This window comes from Glandiceps talaboti, chromosome 17, assembly GCF_964340395.1.
Source record: "Glandiceps talaboti chromosome 17, keGlaTala1.1, whole genome shotgun sequence".
In the NCBI taxonomy this organism is placed as follows: Eukaryota; Metazoa; Hemichordata; class Enteropneusta; family Spengelidae; genus Glandiceps; species Glandiceps talaboti.
Window position 1 is genome coordinate 38,454 of NC_135565.1, and position 23,463 is coordinate 61,916.

The 23,463-nt window shown below is 35.1% G+C and overlaps 1 protein-coding gene across 6 annotated transcripts in view; it reads left to right on the plus strand.

Moving 5' to 3' along the window:
• LOC144448352 (uncharacterized) overlaps positions 1-23,463 on the plus strand; it is a 121,520-nt gene that overhangs the window by 12,246 nt on the left and 85,811 nt on the right. For 5 of the 6 annotated variants that reach the window (XM_078138561.1, XM_078138562.1, XM_078138560.1 and 2 more), the window contains exons 2-3: positions 8,319-8,449; positions 21,939-22,068. The exons of the other annotated variant lie outside the window; for it this stretch is intronic. In XM_078138561.1, the coding sequence (XP_077994687.1) occupies positions 8,319-8,449; positions 21,939-22,068 (261 nt within the window). The remainder of the gene's footprint in view (positions 1-8,318; positions 8,450-21,938; positions 22,069-23,463) is intronic. 6 annotated transcript variants of the gene reach the window in all.

Sequence of the window (23,463 nt, forward strand, 5' to 3'; positions counted from 1 at the left end):
CTATTAAAGGACGTTGTTTTCATATTTTATTTCTTACTACAGATATTTCAGACGGATTATGCACGAGAAATCATTCATCTTTCTGATTAGTTACATTTCTTTAATTTTTGTTGGGAACTTTTGTGTGGGAATGAGTGCCAACCCTTTACCAAGTGATTTTATTTTATATTAAAGCTATTTCATTATTTGTAAGACGACATGTTATTGACAATTTGAATATTCATGGTACAGATGAAGTTAATTGTCAATATTTTCAAATTCCTGGTTATTCATTTTTCACATCGACTGTCTTTGCAAACAAATACTGAACACCTCGTAAAGAAAGCACAGCAGCGTCTTTATTTTCTGAGACGTTTAAAGAAATTTGAAATGAGTCGTGGTTGTATTTTAGTCATTTCTATACCGCACTGTCATAGAGAGTCTGGTTTAACAACATCACCTACAATGAGTTGTTGCACTTGAGAGAGTCGTCCGGACAGCACAGAGAATCATCGGTACAGAATCACCATTCTTACAATCAATATATCAAGTGATTCCAGATCCATTCGCGAAGCTACATCCATCATTAAGGATTCCAGTCATTAAGCACATACACTTTCTGAACTGTTACCCTCGGGTAGGCGGTACAGGAGTATCAAAATGAAATCAGAACGTTTTAGAAAGAGCTTTTATCAATCTGCGATTCGCATTTTAAACCAGTCCTAGGATATTTTACCATTTGTTTATAACCCAGACTTAATTCAGAAAAGTCACAAATCTGAATGTCAATATCGCGTCCGAGGTGCTAGATGCTAGATGTGGACCCAGGTTGTGTTGTTGACCTTCGTCAAAGTGCATCAAGCATGTAAGAGTTGCATTCATAATACACTACAGTGTAGGCCTATTGCAATTCCGGGAACATGATGTAGGCTACCAAGTCATGTCAAAACACACTCCAGTACATGCAGATCACAGTCACAGCACGTGAATTTATGAGTATTTACTTTTAGGTAGAAAGTGACAGAACAGTGATGTGCAACATGACGAACCTGACATGATATTATACGATCATTTGCGTTGGTGCATTGCCGCCCACAATACTATATAGATGACACATCGAAATGTATGTACAAGATACACATGGATAATATATAATACTGCATGTAAACTCTATCGCTGTCGCTAAAACATTCTTTTTGAATGTGCCACTTTGCTTAGAAAGCACTGGAGTAAATTGAATACTGCGGAACATCATCATTGCCGGAACCATCCGTCGAACTTTCACTTGTACCGTCCGGTTCAAAGGAACACTGTCAAAGATGAAAGATAGGCTGTGATCCTCTTCACTTGAACAATCTGACAAACATTAGCCGTCCCGTTCAAAAGATACAGTTTCTAGAACTTGTTGTTGTGACTGAGCCTCCATAGTAATGCATGTTAGGAAGGTGAAGTTCAAGGTTATTTGTTCCTACTATGATGACATAACAGGAATGCTTTCATATGCAAATATAAATACTCGCTCAACAGAGGGTGTCATGAATGTGGAAGCAGCATAATTTCTAATGAGATTTTCACTATTCTTGGTCACTTTTTTCTCCTCAACGCTATAGAAATGTGTTAAGTGGCTATTTTTTATTGATTTGATGAAAAGTGAAAAATAGAATTGCAGTGGCCCTTTAACTTTACATGCACCATATTTAAGTTGGGTCAGTTGTCATAGCAACAAAGTCCTAAGCATATGAAAGTTATAATGTCTTGACAAGTAAGTCTTTATTTATTCAGGCCCTAAGGGGTCCTATATAGGGCCACCTATAGGAAGTAAAGGGTTAATGAGCAATTTATGTAATGAATGGTTTTCGGTAATTACTCTATATCTCAAGAATGCAAGCTTCAAATTCAATATAATTTAATACATACGTTTGCGATACCAAAGCGCACTTGTCCTGAAAATATTATTGATGTTGCTTTTAGTTTTAATAAGTTATTGGCATATTTTTGTAGGCCACTAAAAAGGAAAAAATAGTTTCTCATCAGGAAATGTTGTCTAAAGTGGTGCGACGATGTGATTATTTTTTTTTACATTCTCAACAAATGTTAATCAGTCTACTTATCATTGCAGTTACTGTTCTTTTTATTTAGTACTTTACAGCAGGTGTGTATGTGGGGCAGATGTCATAGGCTAGTTCATGATTAGTTTTGCAGTTGTCTTCACTGGTGGCAATTAATGTAGGGAGAGTTACTTTTGAAGTTTTGTGTTTTCCGTTTCATCTGCAGACTGAATTGGTTGGACAAACATGAAAAAAAATTAACACGGGAAGGGGGGTACTTAAGTGATGGGTGCTGACCAGAAACAATTTTTTGTTGGCCTTTAAAACTCTTTCTACGGTGAATGCTATGCTACAATGTTCTATAAAGCTTCACATTACATGTTGTGGTCGGCCAGGAGATCACTAACAGCAATGGGCAAATAGCAATCAGTGAGAAAAAATAACTTATTACATATGTTCTGTTGTATTCCAACAATTGTCTCTAGGAACGACAGTCTCAAAACTTTGCCCTTACGGAAGGCATTCAGTTTAAATCTTTTTACTCTCTGTATTACCCTGTGCAAAAACCAAATAGAAAATTGTGGCAACAAAAGTAGGTGTTCAACATAGGCATAAAAATAATCCACATATCTCAATGAAGGAAAGAAAAAAATCACAGATTAGATTCCGTGCATAAATCATGAAATTGCAAGACTACCCTTACAGAAGGCATTCAGTTTAAATCTGGTTAACCACTAGTCCGGGACTTGAGACCACTGTAATTTTTAATCCCTGGGAACTAGACTAAACTAACTATATACATGGACATTGAATATCCAATATCTAGACACAGGCTAGGTCAGGCACTTTCAGTCACAGTGTTTGCCATATATTATTTCAAAGTGTATCTCACCCTAGATTGGTTATGTTTTGTGAGGAATTCAGCATTCAGGTCAATGGAGGCATAGATTTTAGAGTCAGTCCATTCAGTAAATTCTAAGGTATTTAATTCATTATGTGTTACAAGTTTTTATACCACAAGATGACACAATACAACTCATGGCGTGCAATATTGAGAAGTAACAAAACTGTTGCTCAAAGGTGGCCATATAGTGCAGTGTTGTGATGCCATACAATGTATAGTGCAGTGTTGTGACGCCATATAGTGCAGTGTTGTGATGCCTTGTCATATATTGGATATATCAAGAGACAAGCGACCTATCGGTCAGAATAGCTCTGCTGGTTTTTTTTTATTTTATTTTTTATTTTGGTGACATGTAGAAGTGGTTCAGTCCTTCAGCTCTTTACTATGCAGTTTTGTTTTAGCGATGCAATAAAGTGGTTAGTGGTTTCATATGATGTCTCACTATAAAACACATTTTACACAGAAGTTGGTAATGTATTGTACTTTTATACCATAGTCACCATTTTATAACAAAAATCTACTGTTATGAAAAATTGCACAAAATCTCAGGGAAAAAATGACTGGGAAATGCACACAAGAAAAAGAAGAAAAAAAGAGGATTTTGAGGTTGGCTATAAATAATTCCAGTGTCTTACAGCTTTAACCCTGGAAAATTTTAATGATGAATGAAATAAACTAGGGATCTAAAATAATTTTGAGGCAATTTGAATTTCAATTTTCTAACAAATTTACCAAGTCAACAACATTCAACTTGTACTAGTTGTAGTAGATATATATATATAGGGAAGAAATATATTAATCGCCATCTTAGTTTCCGTACGGCGACAATCCCCAAGTACCCGAAAGAGAGTCATTCTCAGCCAACAGGGTTCGACACTGGAGTAAAAGTCACTATCCCACAGGACTAGTAGAATTGATAATGTAGTAGTCCTGCAAAAAATTTGGTGGTCCTATCTTTAAGTGCTTTCGCTTGTTCACTTAGGCTCTTCATCTCTCTTAGTTTTTGCTCTACTTCTAATTCACTTTTCCAAACCCCATATTTATTTCAAACACTGTTGTAATTGAACTGTCTATTTCGTTGTAGTTGTTTGTGCATCATCAACTCCTTACTGTAATTTTATTCTCTTTTTTATGTTTTGGAGCTTCTTCTCTTTCTTTTGTTGCTTTCTGTGAGTAGTTTGTCTTAATTGGGGGGGGGGGGGGAGGAGTAATAAGATGTTATGTGGTCTTATTTCTAGCTTAAATACTACATAACATTTCTGGTACACATTGATCTAACTATTGCATTTTTAAAAGACAAAAAATTACCTTCCCATAGAGCAAGTCTTTATAATAGTGTTGTCCTTAGTGCATATTAGAATGCATTTACAACATAAAAATAAATAAATTTGAAGGTTACCAGCAGTTACAGCAAAATTTTGTTACTAATTACATGTACAAGTCACTTCGTCTATTTTCGTGTCTATGTACTTCCGGGTTGACATAAACGTTAAACGTGATACAGTCGGCCCTATAATTACTAAGAAATGACAAAACCGTTCGCAAAATAAAGTTCAGGATTTTAATTTTTCAAACTGAATACCAAAACATGAACACGGAACACAGAACACGGAATCGTGTCAGTGCATGGATGTATTAGTGATGTATCACTAATACATCCATGGTTAGTCCTGCTTCCATGACGGTGCACGAGTCTGTATTACTGACTTGACTCTAAACACCGTCATGCAAAGAGCAATAGAGTTTGCCTATTACAACACCGCAAGCAAAATGTACCCACGCCAATTGCAAAAGAATAACCTACCGACCGATCAAATATTTGCAATCGATCGAATATCTACGCCATTTCCATTCCTCTGACGGTAGTAATCCCTGCTCAGATCACAAAAAGCGTCGAAGTCGGACCTTTTCAAGTGCGAACTGCAACATTCAACTAACCCTCGTAACACCGCCACATTTGATATCGTTGAGTGAGATGAATAATTACCCAGAGACACTTGCCGACGTACGTAAGGAGAAGTGATTAAATTTACGATAGAATTTGAAAAGTTCCGATTTTGATAGTTTTGGTCATCAATAGCGGACTTTTGCAGTCAAAATGAGGTAAACCGACTAAATAATAGATTTATTGCTAATATTTGACCACTGGGCGATTTTATTCCTTAGTTACCGGCATTTTTTGTAAGTCCGTATTTCACGGCTGGCTCTTCGCAGGACGGAGGGGGAGGGACAATTGTCAGAATCGAGTCCCGAATTCCTCCGTATGCAAGCAGGACTAATCCATGGTCAGTGTTACTAAGTAAGTTAGCAGTTTCATTGTAGGCTGTAAGTTGTACCGGTAAAAAAAACGATCATCACATCATGTAGGAAGTACAAAAACATAGAACACATTGTTTTCTTGCTGAATAAACTCACTGAAATAACAACACGGTCAAATTGCGTCTTCGATTTTGACAGCCACCATTGTTATGATTGAGCTTCACTAGTTCCGTTGAACGTGGCCGGGCGAACGCCGACATCCAATTTGTACAGCGTTTTTACAAAGGGAGCTCGTCAATAACCTACCGAATAATTAACTCAGAAACGTAGTTTAAATACTAACTGATCTAAGAATTACTGTTCAGAAAGACTACGCATCCGTACATAAATACGAATTCATGCGACAAAGATTTCAACTTTACTATTTACTTGTTACAGTGTAGAGGACTTATTATACACATATCATCGTACAACTAATTTTATTGGCTATAATATTAGCTACATTTGAAAGGTCTCACTTGATTGGCTCATCGTTCGCTATTCCCGTTTTCAAGAGACACCCCACCAGAATAAAGTGCCACGTAGTACAGCAATGGCGCGAGATCGTCTGTTGGGCGACTTTCCCACCAGGTGTGCTTTTCGAAAACTACACAACACATGCTTTTATGACACGGAATCATAGAAAATCTACCCCGTTTCCAAACTAATCGTAATTTTATCGCGAATAGACAACCCGAGTTGGTCAAAATAGCAAATTAAAAATCAAATGAATTTTACTATGACCGTGAATTCATCATATAGCCGGTGGTTTGAATTCTGAGCTCCCTGATATACCTATACCAGAAAGTTACTAGACTCGCGGGATAGCGGACCAGTGTGTACGTGTATGTCGAACCCTTGCCATACGTTGCAGCATAGACCCTCCTGGTTACAGTGGTAACACTCGTTCATGTTCGATTACCTTTCATAAAGAAAACACAACGAAATGGTTGAAGTGATCTTTTTTTTAATTTCTTTTCATCACAACAACAAAATCTGCGCGATCAAAAGTGTTGTAAACTAAACCAGAAAGAATTATCGGGCTGGCTAAACTTCCCGGCCCGATGAACTGGAGTAAGGTCCAAGTCCAAGTAAGCCCCGATAGTACGTGAGAAAATCGTCTCAAACTAGCGATACAACTTTCAAAATATAACTTGACATGTCTTCATTTGTTAGAGTTATACAATTCAAGACGGGGTTTCACTCGAAAACAACAATTTTGTGAATAATGACACTGAACGCAGCGATTTCTCGGACGATGTTACCACCACTGCACTGTAACGTATGGCTGACAACGACTTGCTTCTGGGTTAGTCCCTCGTGCATCCGGGTACTTGGGATTGTCGTCCATTACCACATCGGCAATTTTGACGCTGTAATTTTGCCACCAATATTGATCGTACAAAAACAAAACTCCATAAATGAACCACAAAGTACTTTCCCTTTCAAAATGTGGTAATTTTAGAAAGAGTATTATTGTTTTTATTGACGACTGACTGTCAAAAACACTTCAGTTCAGGCATGGCCATGGAAGACTTCTCACAATGATCATGAGCTATGAGGTGCATATACTGGAATGAACCATTCTGTAGGAGGGGTGGTGTGTGAATTGGATTTGAAGTTTACAAACCTTTTTCGAACAAATATTTGTCATTTGGGTGCACAATGCGTAGAATTAAGACTATAGCACATATTACATTGCTTGTTTGATGTCAATAGTGTCTTTTGAAAAGTTGCACTTTACCTAAAGTCTCGCGGACTGATTTCCAATATGGCGTCGGTCATTATGCTCATTAACATATTCATTTTTTTCAAATTTCAAAAAAAAAATCATAAAAAATAGAAGAGAAGACGTGCTGACTTGAAATTAACAAATCTAAGTAAGCTACCTCCTGTGCATTAACACACCAGATATCAAAGCAATCTGACTTGAAGTTTATGAGGAGTTGATGAAAATGTCATTTTTGGAAAAAAAATCATAAAAAATTGAAAATGGCACAGATTAACTTGGCATGAACAAATCTGAATAGCCTCCCCCCAGGGAACATGCACACCAAATATCGAAGAATTCCGACTGTCACTTTCGGAGTAGATAGTGAAAATATAAAAGTTTGACGGACACCTATGATTCACTCTACTCTCTATACCTCAATACCCACCTATACCTAAAGCTACGCTTTCAGCTTTCGCTGACAGCGGAGCTAACAAAGAGTTTATGTTATATTTGAATGACTATGTATATTTATAGCTATTTGTTTATTTTTTACCTCCTGTAAGGGTATGGAAGGTATTAAAAGGGGAATGTCTGTCTGTGTGTCTGTCATATGTCCGTCTTTGTGTGTGTGTGTGTGTGTGTGTGTGTGTGTGTGTGTGTGTGATCATTTTCTTAAAAACGGCTAGCTCAATTACACTGAAATTTGGTACACACAATGTTTGGGGTAATGGCTAGACCTGATTAGTTTTAAGCGAGATCTGTTCATGTTAATTAGGGAAATTTGCATATCAATGAAATCAACTAATTAAGCAATATCTCAAGACTGCATACTTCAATTTCAATATAATTTAGTGTATTTGTTAAACATAACAAATTGCATATGTCCTGCATGTATAAAATTTGTTAATGTACCTTACACTTAAGTTACTTAAGTTAATGAATAATTTGCATAATTAATTGTTTCGGTAATTAGGCTATATCTTAAGACTGCATGCTTCAATTTCAATACAATTCTGTCCATACATTAACCATTAACAAATCACATGTCCTATAAAGTTTGATGTACCTTGCAGTGTTAATGACTAATTTGTGTAATTAATGAGTTTCTGTAATTAGGCTATATCTTAAGACTGCATACTTCAATTTTAATATAATTAGTCCCTGCCGGACGTGATACAATCCAATATGGCCGCCTAGCATAATTAGTGATTCCCTTACAGGAGGCATTCAGTTTAAATCTGGTCATTGTATGCAATATAGTGTACGAATGCAATATAGTATAGGAATGCAATATAGTATAGGAATGCAATATCTATTGTACATTGATTGTAACAAAGCTTACCAATATTTCCATTTACATTTGGTTCTTGTTCAGAGGGACTGTGAAGCATTTCTGGAACAAGTGAATTATTTCTTGGATACATCGATCAGTGATGAAGACTGGATCAATCTCATCATTTTAAAAAAAGAACTGGAGATGTATATATCAGGTGTCAACTATAAAGGGTATGTACATTTCACTGAGATACATGTACATGTCACTATAAAGGGTATATATAGACATTTCCCAACAATAGCATGAAGTAATGATGAACATCTCACTACTATACCGGTAGCATGATGTAATGATCACCTAGTGATGTACATTTCACTACTATAGCATGTATTGATTACCTAGTGATGTACATTTCACTACTATAGCATGTATTGATTACCTAGTGATGTACATTTCACTACTATAGCATGTATTGATTACCTAGTGATGTACATTTCACTACTATAGCATGTATTGATTACCTAGTGATGTACATTTCACTACTATAGCATGTATTGATTACCTAGTGATGTACATTTCACTACCATAGCATGTAATGATTACCTAGTGATGTACATTTCACTACTATAGCATGTATTGATTACCTAGTGATGTACATTTCCCTACTATAGCATGTATTGATTACCTAGTGATGTACATTTCACTACTTTAGCATGTATTGATAACCTAGTGATGTACATTTCACTAGTATAGCATGAAGTAATGATCACCTAGTGATGTACATTTCACTACTATAGCATGAAGTAATGATCACCTAGTGATGTACATTTCACTACTATAGCATGAAGTAATAATCACCTAGTGATGTACATTTCACTAGTATAGCATGAAGTAATAATCACCTAGTGATGTACATTTCACTACTATAGCATGAAGTAATGATCACCTAGTGATGTACATTTCACTACTATAGCATGAAGTAATAATCACCTAGTGATGTACATTTCACTAGTATAGCATGAAGTAATAATCACCTAGTGATGTACATTTCACTACTATAGCATGAAGTAATAATCACCTAGTGATGTACATTTCACTACTATAGCATGAAGTAATAATCACCTAGTGATGTACATTTCACTACTATAGCATGAAGTAATGATCACCTAGTGATGTACATTTCACTACTAACTATAGCATGTAACAATCACCTAGTGATGTACATTTCACTAGTATAGCATGAAGTATTGATCACCTAGTGATGTACATTTCACCACTATAGCATGAAGTAATAATCACCTAGTGATGTACATTTCACTACTAACTATAGCATGTAACAATCACCTAGTGATGTACATTTCACTACTATAGCATGAAGTAATAATCACCTAGTGATGTACATTTCACTACTATAGCATGAAGTAATAATCACCTAGTGATGTACATTTCACTACTATAGCATGAAGTAATGATCACCTAGTGGTGTACATTTCACTACTATAGCATGAAGTAATGATCACCTAGTGATGTACATTTCACTACTATAGCATGAAGTAATGATCACCTAGTGGTGTACATTTCACTACTATAGCATGAAGTAATAATCACCTAGTGATGTACATTTCACTACTATAGCATGAAGTAATAATCACCTAGTGGTGTACATTTCACTACTATAGCATGAAGTAATGATCACCTAGTGATGTACATTTCACTACTATAGCATGAAGTAATGATCACCTAGTGGTGTACATTTCACTACTATAGCATGAAGTAATGATCACCTAGTGATGTACATTTCACTACTATAGCATGAAGTAATAATCACCTAGTGGTGTACATTTCACTACTATAGCATGAAGTAATAATCACCTAGTGATGTACATTTCACTACTATAGCATGAAGTAATGATCACCTAGTGATGTACATTTCACTACTATAGCATGAAGTAATAATCACCTAGTGATGTACATTTCACTACTATAGCATGAAGTAATGATCACCTAGTGATGTACATTTCACTACTAACTATAGCATATGATGATCACCTAGTGATGTACATTTCACTACTAACTGTAGCATGTAATGATCACCTAGTGATGTACATTTCACTACCATAGCATGTAATAATCACCTAGTGATGTACATTTCACTAGTATAGCATGTAATAATCATCTAGTGATGTACATTTCACTACTATAGCATGAAGTAATAATCACCTAGTGATGTACATTTCACTACTATAGCATGTAATAATCATCTAGTGATGTACATTTCACTACTAACTATAGCATGTAATGATCACCTAGTGATGTACATTTCACTACTATAGCATGTAATAATCACCTAGTGATGTACATTTCACTACCATAGCATGTAATAATCACCTAGTGATGTACATTTCACTAGTTTAGCATGTAATAATCATCTAGTGATGTACATTTCACTACTATAGCATGAAGTAATAATCATCTAGTGATGTACATTTCACTACTATAGCATGTAATAATCATCTAGTGATGTACATTTCACTACTAACTATAGCATGTAATGATCACCTAGTGATGTACATTTCACTACTATAGCATGTAATAATCACCTAGTGATGTACATTTCACTACTAACTATAGCATGTAATAATCACCTAGTGATGTACATTTCACTACCATAGCATGTACTGATTACCTAGTGATGTACATTTCACTAGTATAGCATGAAGTAATGATCACCTAGTGATGTACATTTCACTAGTATAGCATGTAATAATCACCTAGTGATGTACATTTCACTACTATAGCATGAAGTAATGATCACCTAGTGATGTACATTTCACTAGTATAGCATGAAGTAATGATCACCTAGTGATGTACATTTCACTAGTATAGCATGAAGTAATAATCACCTAGTGATGTACATTTCACTACTATAGCATGAAGTAATGATCACCTAGTGATGTACATTTCACTAGTATAGCATGAAGTAATGATCACCTAGTGATGTACATTTCACTACTAACTATAGCATGTAACAATCACCTAGTGATGTACATTTCACTAGTATAGCATGAAGTATTGATCACCTAGTGATGTACATTTCACCACTATAGCATGAAGTAATAATCACCTAGTGATGTACATTTCACTACTAACTATAGCATGTAACAATCACCTAGTGATGTACATTTCACTACTATAACATGAAGTAATAATCACCTAGTGATGTACATTTCACTACCATAGCATGTAATGATCACCTAGTGATGTACATTTCACTACTAACTATAGCATGTAATAATCACCTAGTGATGTACATTTCACTAGTATAGCATGAAGTAATAATCACCTAGTGATGTACATTTCACTACTAACTATAGCATGTAATAATCACCTAGTGATGTACATTTCACTACCATAGCATGTACTGATTACCTAGTGATGTACATTTCACTAGTATAGCATGAAGTAATGATCACCTAGTGATGTACATTTCACTAGTATAGCATGTAATAATCACCTAGTGATGTACATTTCACTACTATAACATGAAGTAATGATCACCTAGTGATGTACATTTCACTAGTATAGCATGAAGTAATGATCACCTAGTGATGTACATTTCACTAGTATAGCATGTAATAATCACCTAGTGATGTACATTTCACTACTATAGCATGTAATGATCACCTAGTGATGTACATTTCACTACTATAGCATGAAGTAATAATCACCTAGTGATGTACATTTCACTAGTATAGCATGTAATAATCACCTAGTGATGTACATTTCACTACTATAGCATGTAATGATCACCTAGTGATGTACATTTCACTACTATAGCATGAAGTAATGATCACCTAGTGATGTACATTTCACTACTATAGCATGTAATAATCACCTAGTGATGTACATTTCACTACTATAGCATGTAATGATTACCTAGTGATGTACATTTCACTACCATAGCATGAAGTAAGGGACCGGTCAGTTTCTTCGGCCTGGGGGGGCCGGTGGATTGGTAGGGGGGGTCACCCTGTTTTTGAAATTGGCAGTAGGGGGGGGGGGGGGGGTCATGCTGTTTTGAAAATTGTGGAAGGGGGGGTCATTGTGTTTTAGATTGTGATGGAAGAAAAAAATCCTTTCTACAACGGCATATAGCCTTGTCTGAAATGTGGTACATGTCAATATTTGTTCTTGTCCCTGTTTCTTATATGAATTCTTTAACATTACTTATTAGTTCAAACCTAACTATACATATTCATATACATTGTACATGTACCGGTATTACCTACTTACCACACTAGTTACAGAACATGTCATGTAAATGCTTGGCTGTTTCACAATCAATGCTTCACTTATATTGCAGTTTGGGGCAAAAGTGAACTTGAAGGTTTCGTAATGGTAATTTTCATAGATAGTTTATGAATGAAGTTAATCTAAATTGTTCTACTCATCATGCTATTGACACTACAAATCACATCTCATCAGATTCCAGTTACTATTATACACTAGGTATGACCACCTAAAGTTCTCTAACATACCGGTGACTTTATTATACATGCAATATTAATGCCCCTATATACTAAATAATGTTATGTGTCCATTTTATGTGATATGAGAAACTCATTTAAAAACGTTTTATGTTAGCTTTTCGAAGCTTGGAAATATTATGGTTATGAATAACCTAAACATTGCCTTAGTATCTCAAGCAAAAAACTCCAGATCTGCCAGGGGGAAAACCCCAAGGACTCCCTCACCCCCAGAGGCCACTCATACATTCAACCAACAATCAGATGCACCAACAACCTTTTTACTGTCATAATGGTATTAAACTTTTCTTAAATATTTTCACCCTTTTCTAATTTGATATGATATTGTCTTTTCAAGATCTGAAACGTTTGCCAAGATAGTCTAAAATTGCCTTAAACTCCAAATCTCCCCTACCAATGATACTACCATTATAGATGTGCTGACCTTTACTACATGTATATAATGATGCCATTTAAACTTTTTAAGATATTTCAACCCTTAGTGTAAGTTATAAAGAATAGTTTCTGATACTTGCTGTCTTGTAAAGCATGGATTAAGTTATTGCTTGAAAGGGTCTGAATAGCCTAAATATTGGCTTTAAGAGTAAAAATCCTCCAGGGTTTCTAGAGGGAGACCCCCTCAGACCCCCCACATGAGGTGGACATATCCCAGTCTCAAGCTCTTCCCCTCTTACTGTCAAGATGCTATCAAAGTATATTTCAAAAGTATTTCAACCCTATTGCTTTAAACATGTTGGTGTTGTCTTGTAAGGCTTGGAAATTATTGTCTGAAAGGGTCTGAATAGTCTCAAAATTGACTTTTCAGAGTTAAAAACCTCCGGGGCTTCTAGGGGGAGACCCCCTAGGACCCCCCCACACATGAGGTGTACACATCCTAGTCTCAAGATCTTCCCCCTACGTCTTACTGTCAAGATCCTATCAAACTATATTTCAAAAATATTTCAACCTTATGTAGTTGCATTTTACATGTTGGTGCTGTCTTGAAAGCTTGGAAATTATTTTCTGAAAATGTCTGAATAATCTCAAAATTGACTTTTCAGAGTTAAAAACCTCCTGGGCTTCTAGGGGGAGACCCCCTAGGACCCCCATAAGAGATGTACATATTCCCTTCTCAAGCTTTCCTACCCTTCACTGCCAAGATGCTGTTAAACTCCTTTTCGAATATATTTACCCTGTGTAGTCAATAATTATAAATATGATAGTGCTAACCTGGGATCTTATAAAGTAGATGCAAGACAGTCAAGCAGTCCACACTGAGTCACGATAAAAAAATACTTGTCATGCGAATATTATATATGGGGGGAGGGGTCATCATGTTTTAGAATGAAGTGATAGGGGGGTCAGCCTGTTTTTGGTTTTCAGATAGGGGGGTCAGTGACTTTTTGTCGGTCCGATATAAGAATCCACCGCCCCCCCCCCCCCCCCAGGCTGGAGAAACTGACCGGTCCCTAATGATCACCTAGTGATGTACATTTCACTACTAACTATAGCATGTGATGATCACCTAGTGATGTACATTTCACTACTATAGCATGTAATAATCACCTAGTGATGTACATTTCACTAGTATAGCATGAAGTAATGATCACCTAGTGATGTACATTTCACTACCATAGCATGAAGTAATGATCACCTAGTGATGTACATTTCACTACTATAGCATTTAATGATCACCTAGTGATGTACATTTCACTACTATAGCATGAAGTAATGATCACCTAGTGATGTACATTTCACTACTATAGCATGAAGTAATGATCACCTAGTGATGTACATTTCACTACTATAGCATGTAATGATCACCAAGTGATGTACATTTCACTACTAACTATAGCATGTAATAATCACCTAGTGATGTACATTTCACTACTATAGCATGTAATGATCACCTAGTGATGTACATTTCACTACCATAGCATGTAATAATCACCTAGTGATGTACATTTCACTAGTATAGCATGTAATAATCATCTAGTGATGTACATTTCACTACTATAGCATGTAATAATCACCTAGTGATGTACATTTCACTAGTATAGCATGTAATGATCACCTAGTGATGTACATTTCACTAGTATAGCATGTAATGATCACCTAGTGATGTACATTTCACTACCATAGCATGTAATAATCACCTAGTGATGTACATTTCACTAGTATAGCATGTAATAATCATCTAGTGATGTACATTTCACTACTATAGCATGTAATAATCACCTAGTGATGTACATTTCACTAGTATAGCATGTAATGATCACCTAGTGATGTACATTTCACTAGTATAGCATGTAATGATCACCTAGTGATGTACATTTCACTACCATAGCATGTAATAATCACCTAGTGATGTACATTTCACTAGTATAGCATGTAATGATCACCTAGTGATGTACATTTCACTACTATAGCATTTAATAATCACCTAGTGATGTACATTTCACTACTAACTATAGCATGTAATGATTACCTAGTGATGTACATTTCACTACTAACTATAGCATGTAATAATCAACTAGTGATGTACATTTCACTACTATAGCATGTAATATTCACCTAGTGATGTACATTTCACTACTATAGCATGTAATAATCACCTAGTGATGTACATTTCACTACTATAGCATGTAATAATCACCTAGTGATGTACATTTCACTACTATAGCATGTAATGATCACCTAGTGATGTACATTTCACTACTAACTATAGCATGTAATAATCACCTAGTGATGTACATTTCACTACTATAGCATGTAATAATCACCTAGTGATGTACATTTCACTACTATAGCATGTAATAATCACCTAGTGATGTACATTTCACTACTATAGCATGTAATAATCACCTAGTGGTGTACATTTCACTACTATAGCATGTAATAATCACCAAGTGATGTACATTTCACTAGCATTTAATAATCACCTAGTGATGTACATTTCACTACTATAGCATGTAATAATCACCTAGTGATGTACATTTCACTACTATAGCATGTAATAATCACCAAGTGATGTACATTTCACTAGCATTTAATGATCACCTAGTGATGTACATTTCACTAGTATAGCATGAAGTAATGATCACCTAGTGATGTACATTTCACTACCATAGCATGAAGTAATGATCACCTAGTGATGTACATTTCACTAGTATAGCATGAAGTAATGATCACCTAGTGATGTACATTTCACTACTATAGCATGAAGTAATGATCACCTAGTGATGTACATTTCACTACTATAGCATGAAGTAATAATCACCTAGTGATGTACATTTCACTACTATAGCATGTAATAATCACCTAGTGATGTACATTTCACTACCATAGCATGAAGTAATAATCACCTAGTGATGTACATTTCACTACCATAGCATGTAATGATCACCTAGTGATGTACATTTCACTAGTATAGCATGTAATGATCACCTAGTGATGTACATTTCACTACCATAGCATGTAATAATCACCTAGTGATGTACATTTCACTAGTATAGCATGTAATAATCATCTAGTGATGTACATTTCACTACTATAGCATGTAATAATCACCTAGTGATGTACATTTCACTAGTATAGCATGTAATGATCACCTAGTGATGTACATTTCACTAGTATAGCATGTAATGATCACCTAGTGATGTACATTTCACTACCATAGCATGTAATAATCACCTAGTGATGTACATTTCACTAGTATAGCATGTAATGATCACCTAGTGATGTACATTTCACTACCATAGCATGTAATAATCACCTAGTGATGTACATTTCACTAGTATAGCATGTAATAATCACCTAGTGATGTACATTTCACTAGTATAGCATGTAATGATCACCTAGTGATGTACATTTCACTACTATAGCATTTAATAATCACCTAGTGATGTACATTTCACTACTATAGCATGTAATAATCATCTAGTGATGTACATTTCACTACTAACTATAGCATGTAATGATTACCTAGTGATGTACATTTCACTACTATAGCATGTAATAATCACCTAGTGATGTACATTTCACTACTATAGCATGTAATGATCACCTAGTGATGTACATTTCACTACTAACTATAGCATGTAATAATCACCTAGTGATGTACATTTCACTACTATAGCATGTAATAATCACCTAGTGATGTACATTTCACTACTATAGCATGTAATAATCACCTAGTGATGTACATTTCACTACTATAGCATGTAATAATCACCTAGTGATGTACATTTCACTACTATAGCATGTAATAATCACCAAGTGATGTACATTTCACTAGCATTTAATGATCACCTAGTGATGTACATTTCACTAGTATAGCATGAAGTAATGATCACCTAGTGATGTACATTTCACTACCATAGCATGAAGTAATGATCACCTAGTGATGTACATTTCACTAGTATAGCATGAAGTAATGATCACCTAGTGATGTACATTTCACTACTATAGCATGAAGTAATGATCACCTAGTGATGTACATTTCACTACTATAGCATGAAGTAATAATCACCTAGTGATGTACATTTCACTACTATAGCATGTAATAATCACCTAGTGATGTACATTTCACTACCATAGCATGAAGTAATGATCACCTAGTGATGTGCATTTCACTACCATAGCATGTAATGATCACCTAGTGGTGTACATTTCACTAGTATAGCATGTAATGATTACCTAGTGATGTACATTACACTACTATAGCATGAAGTAATGATCACCTAGTGATGTACATTTCACTACCATAGCATGTAATGATCACCTAGTGGTGTACATTTCACTACTAACTATAGCATGTAATAATCACCTAGTGATGTACATTTCACTACTATAGCATGTAATGATTACCTAGTGATGTACATTTCACTACCATAGCATGAAGTAATGATCACCTAGTGATGTACATTTCACTAGTATAGCATGTAATAATCACCTAGTGGTGTACATTTCACTAGTATAGCATGTAATAATCACCTAGTGATGTACATTTCACTACCATAGCATGAAGTAATGATCACCTAGTGATGTACATTTCACTAGTATAGCATGAAGTAATGATCACCTAGTGATGTACATTTCACTACCATAGCATGAAGTAATGATCACCTAGTGATGTACATTTCACTAGTATAGCATGTAATAATCACCTAGTGGTGTACATTTCACTACTATAGCATGAAGTAATAATCACCTAGTGATGTACATTTCACTACTATAGCATGAAGTAATGATCACCTAGTGATGTACATTTCACTACTATAGCATGTAATAATCACCTAGTGATGTACATTTCACTACCATAGCATGAAGTAATAATCACCTAGTGATGTACATTTCACTACTATAGCATGTAATAATCACCTAGTGATGTACATTTCACTAGTATAGCATGAAGTAATAATCACCTAGTGATGTACATTTCACTACCATAGCATGAAGTAATAATCACCTAGTGATGTACATTTCACTAGTATAGCATGAAGTAATAATCACCTAGTGATGTACATTTCACTACTATAGCATGAAGTAATAATCACCTAGTGATGTACATTTCACTACTATAGCATGAAGTAATAATCACCTAGTGATGTACATTTCACTACTATAGCATGAAGTAATGATCACCTAGTGATGTACATTTCACTACCATAGCATGAAGTAATAATCACCTAGTGATGTACATTTCACTAGTATAGCATGATTTGATGATCATCTGATGTTCATTTCACTACCATAGCATGAAGTAATGATCACCTAGTGATGTGCATTTCACTACCATAGCATGTAATGATCACCTAGTGGTGTACATTTCACTAGTATAGCATGTAATGATTACCTAGTGATGTACATTACACTACTATAGCATGAAGTAATGATCACCTAGTGATGTACATTTCACTACCATAGCATGTAATGATCACCTAGTGGTGTACATTTCACTACTAACTATAGCATGTAATAATCACCTAGTGATGTACATTTCACTACTATAGCATGTAATGATTACCTAGTGATGTACATTTCACTACCATAGCATGAAGTAATGATCACCTAGTGATGTACATTTCACTAGTATAGCATGTAATAATCACCTAGTGGTGTACATTTCACTAGTATAGCATGTAATAATCACCTAGTGATGTACATTTCACTACCATAGCATGAAGTAATGATCACCTAGTGATGTACATTTCACTAGTATAGCATGAAGTAATGATCACCTAGTGATGTACATTTCACTACCATAGCATGAAGTAATGATCACCTAGTGATGTACATTTCACTACTAACTATAGCATGTAATAATCACCTAGTGATGTACATTTCACTACTATAGCATGTAATAATCACCTAGTGATGTACATTTCACTACTATAGCATGTAATAATCACCTAGTGATGTACATTTCACTACTATAGCATGTAATAATCACCTAGTGATGTACATTTCACTACTATAGCATGTAATAATCACCAAGTGATGTACATTTCACTAGCATTTAATGATCACCTAGTGATGTACATTTCACTAGTATAGCATGAAGTAATGATCACCTAGTGATGTACATTTCACTACCATAACATGAAGTAATGATCACCTAGTGATGTACATTTCACTAGTATAGCATGAAGTAATGATCACCTAGTGATGTACATTTCACTACTATAGCATGAAGTAATGATCACCTAGTGATGTACATTTCACTACTATAGCATGAAGTAATAATCACCTAGTGATGTACATTTCACTACTATAGCATGTAATAATCACCTAGTGATGTACATTTCACTACCATAGCATGAAGTAATGATCACCTAGTGATGTGCATTTCACTACCATAGCATGTAATGATCACCTAGTGGTGTACATTTCACTAGTATAGCATGTAATGATTACCTAGTGATGTACATTACACTACTATAGCATGAAGTAATGATCACCTAGTGATGTACATTTCACTACCATAGCATGTAATGATCACCTAGTGGTGTACATTTCACTACTAACTATAGCATGTAATAATCACCTAGTGATGTACATTTCACTACTATAGCATGTAATGATTACCTAGTGATGTACATTTCACTACCATAGCATGAAGTAATGATCACCTAGTGATGTACATTTCACTAGTATAGCATGTAATAATCACCTAGTGGTGTACATTTCACTAGTATAGCATGTAATAATCACCTAGTGATGTACATTTCACTACCATAGCATGAAGTAATGATCACCTAGTGATGTACATTTCACTAGTATAGCATGAAGTAATGATCACCTAGTGATGTACATTTCACTACCATAGCATGAAGTAATGATCACCTAGTGATGTACATTTCACTAGTATAGCATGTAATAATCACCTAGTGGTGTACATTTCACTACTATAGCATGAAGTAATAATCACCTAGTGATGTACATTTCACTACTATAGCATGAAGTAATGATCACCTAGTGATGTACATTTCACTACTATAGCATGTAATAATCACCTAGTGATGTACATTTCACTACCATAGCATGAAGTAATAATCACCTAGTGATGTACATTTCACTACTATAGCATGTAATAATCACCTAGTGATGTACATTTCACTAGTATAGCATGAAGTAATAATCACCTAGTGATGTACATTTCACTAGTATAGCATGAAGTAATAATCACCTAGTGATGTACATTTCACTAGTATAGCATGAAGTAATAATCACCTAGTGATGTACATTTCACTACTATAGCATGAAGTAATAATCACCTAGTGATGTACATTTCACTACTATAGCATGAAGTAATAATCACCTAGTGATGTACATTTCACTACTATAGCATGAAGTAATGATCACCTAGTGATGTACATTTCACTACCATAGCATGAAGTAATAATCACCTAGTGATGTACATTTCACTAGTATAGCATGATTTGATGATCATCTGATGTTCATTTCACTACCATAGCATGAAGTAATGATCACCTAGTGATGTGCATTTCACTACCATAGCATGTAATGATCACCTAGTGGTGTACATTTCACTAGTATAGCATGTAATGATTACCTAGTGATGTACATTACACTACTATAGCATGAAGTAATGATCACCTAGTGATGTACATTTCACTACCATAGCATGTAATGATCACCTAGTGGTGTACATTTCACTACTAACTATAGCATGTAATAATCACCTAGTGATGTACATTTCACTACTATAGCATGTAATGATTACCTAGTGATGTACATTTCACTACCATAGCATGAAGTAATGATCACCTAGTGATGTACATTTCACTAGTATAGCATGTAATAATCACCTAGTGGTGTACATTTCACTAGTATAGCATGTAATAATCACCTAGTGATGTACATTTCACTACCATAGCATGAAGTAATGATCACCTAGTGATGTACATTTCACTAGTATAGCATGAAGTAATGATCACCTAGTGATGTACATTTCACTACCATAGCATGAAGTAATGATCACCTAGTGATGTACATTTCACTAGTATAGCATGTAATAATCACCTAGTGGTGTACATTTCACTACTATAGCATGAAGTAATAATCACCTAGTGATGTACATTTCACTACTATAGCATGAAGTAATGATCACCTAGTGATGTACATTTCACTACTATAGCATGTAATAATCACCTAGTGATGTACATTTCACTACCATAGCATGAAGTAATAATCACCTAGTGATGTACATTTCACTACTATAGCATGTAATAATCACCTAGTGATGTACATTTCACTAGTATAGCATGAAGTAATAATCACCTAGTGATGTACATTTCACTACCATAGCATGAAGTAATAATCACCTAGTGATGTACATTTCACTAGTATAGCATGAAGTAATAATCACCTAGTGATGTACATTTCACTACTATAGCATGAAGTAATAATCACCTAGTGATGTACATTTCACTACTATAGCATGAAGTAATAATCACCTAGTGATGTACATTTCACTACTATAGCATGAAGTAATGATCACCTAGTGATGTACATTTCACTACCATAGCATGAAGTAATAATCACCTAGTGATGTACATTTCACTAGTATAGCATGATTTGATGATCATCTGATGTTCATTTCACCACCCTGGGATAGTACTGTGGACTTGTGAAGATAACTTATCAGTAGTTAAATTTCCTTCCACAGCTTTTATTTCCCCATAAGTTCCTATGAAGATATATTGAGAAATTTTGAGAAAACTGTGAAGAGCATGGATTTCAATTCAGATAAAGATTATTACAATCTGATTTCAAGATTTCAACAGTTCCCAACAAAGGTATTGTTATTATTATATTATTATATTACTTTATTTTCACTATTGTTGCTAATATCGTAGGACATGACACCTACATAAAAAGCCAAATTTATCTGTCAAACATGGTAAAATCGTCATTGAAAGAAGAATCATCACTCTGTGATTAATTCTGACGAGTATCAAAGTCAGAATTACTAATGTCTACCATTGCTTACTATACTAACTGGCATGAAACAGAACTCGATGATGTCATAATCCCCAAAAGGGAGAACAATAGGCAGTGTAACTGCAAGTTCATGGCTGCTTGGGTCGCTGCTGGTCGCCAGTTTTAACTCTTTTTTTCTCACTTATCATGCAATTTTGAATAGTTACCTTCATTTACTGGGTAAGAGACATATAAAGAACATTTTCAAGATTTGGGTATGGAGCATTTTATATCACCTTTAAGTATTCTTATGGCAGAGAAGGGTACATAAATGAGCTCAGCATGATGTATTCTCAAGGATAATACTTTATAGCTGTGACCCAAGTCCATATGTATTCTCAAGGATAATACTTTATAGCTGTGACCCAAGTCCATATGTATTCTCAAGGATAATACTTTATAGCTGTGACCCAAGTCCATATGTATTCTCAAGGATAATACTTTATAGCTGTGACCCAAGTCCATATGTATTCTCAAGGATAATACTTTATAGCTGTGACCCAAGTCCATATGTATTCTCAAGGATAATACTTTATAGCTGTGACCCAAGTCCATTTCAAAGTAATGAGTTAAGGGTCAGTGGTCATTTTTGTAGCAAATGCGCTATTTCATTTCCATACATTGATTTCATGCTTTTATATTCTGATCCACATAAGTGTTGACAACTGTCTGTAATTTGTTAACCAGCTGTAAAAATGAAAAGGTAACTACACTGTCAATGTGTGTAGAATGCTTTCAGTACATCTGGTCTAATATTCAGTGATCTCAGTTCACTGTTGGTATTTCTTCTAGCATCTATTTTCTGTTGGAATGTAAGTTTGTCATCAATGAGTGTTCCTACATGTACATGTAGGTAGGGGTATATTGAAATGAAACATGTTCTACAACCTCAGAGTTAATTTCAAGTGCATTAACTTCCCTTCTAGATCTACTAAAGTCAATTACCATGATTTCTTTTGTTTTCTCTGTGTTCAATTCTAGATAGTTGTCTTCACACCGTTATTTGAAGTGATGCACTTGATTTTCAAAGTGTTTTTCATCATTTGAATAATCTCCAAATGCTGTATCATCAGCATATTTGACCATCTGTCCCTTTTCACTTGGGCCTTTAAGATCATTTGTGTACAAAGTGAACAGAACAGGAGAGATATACCGAGCCCTGGGGTGCACCAGTGGACGTACATGTACTACAAAGTGAACAGAACAGGAGA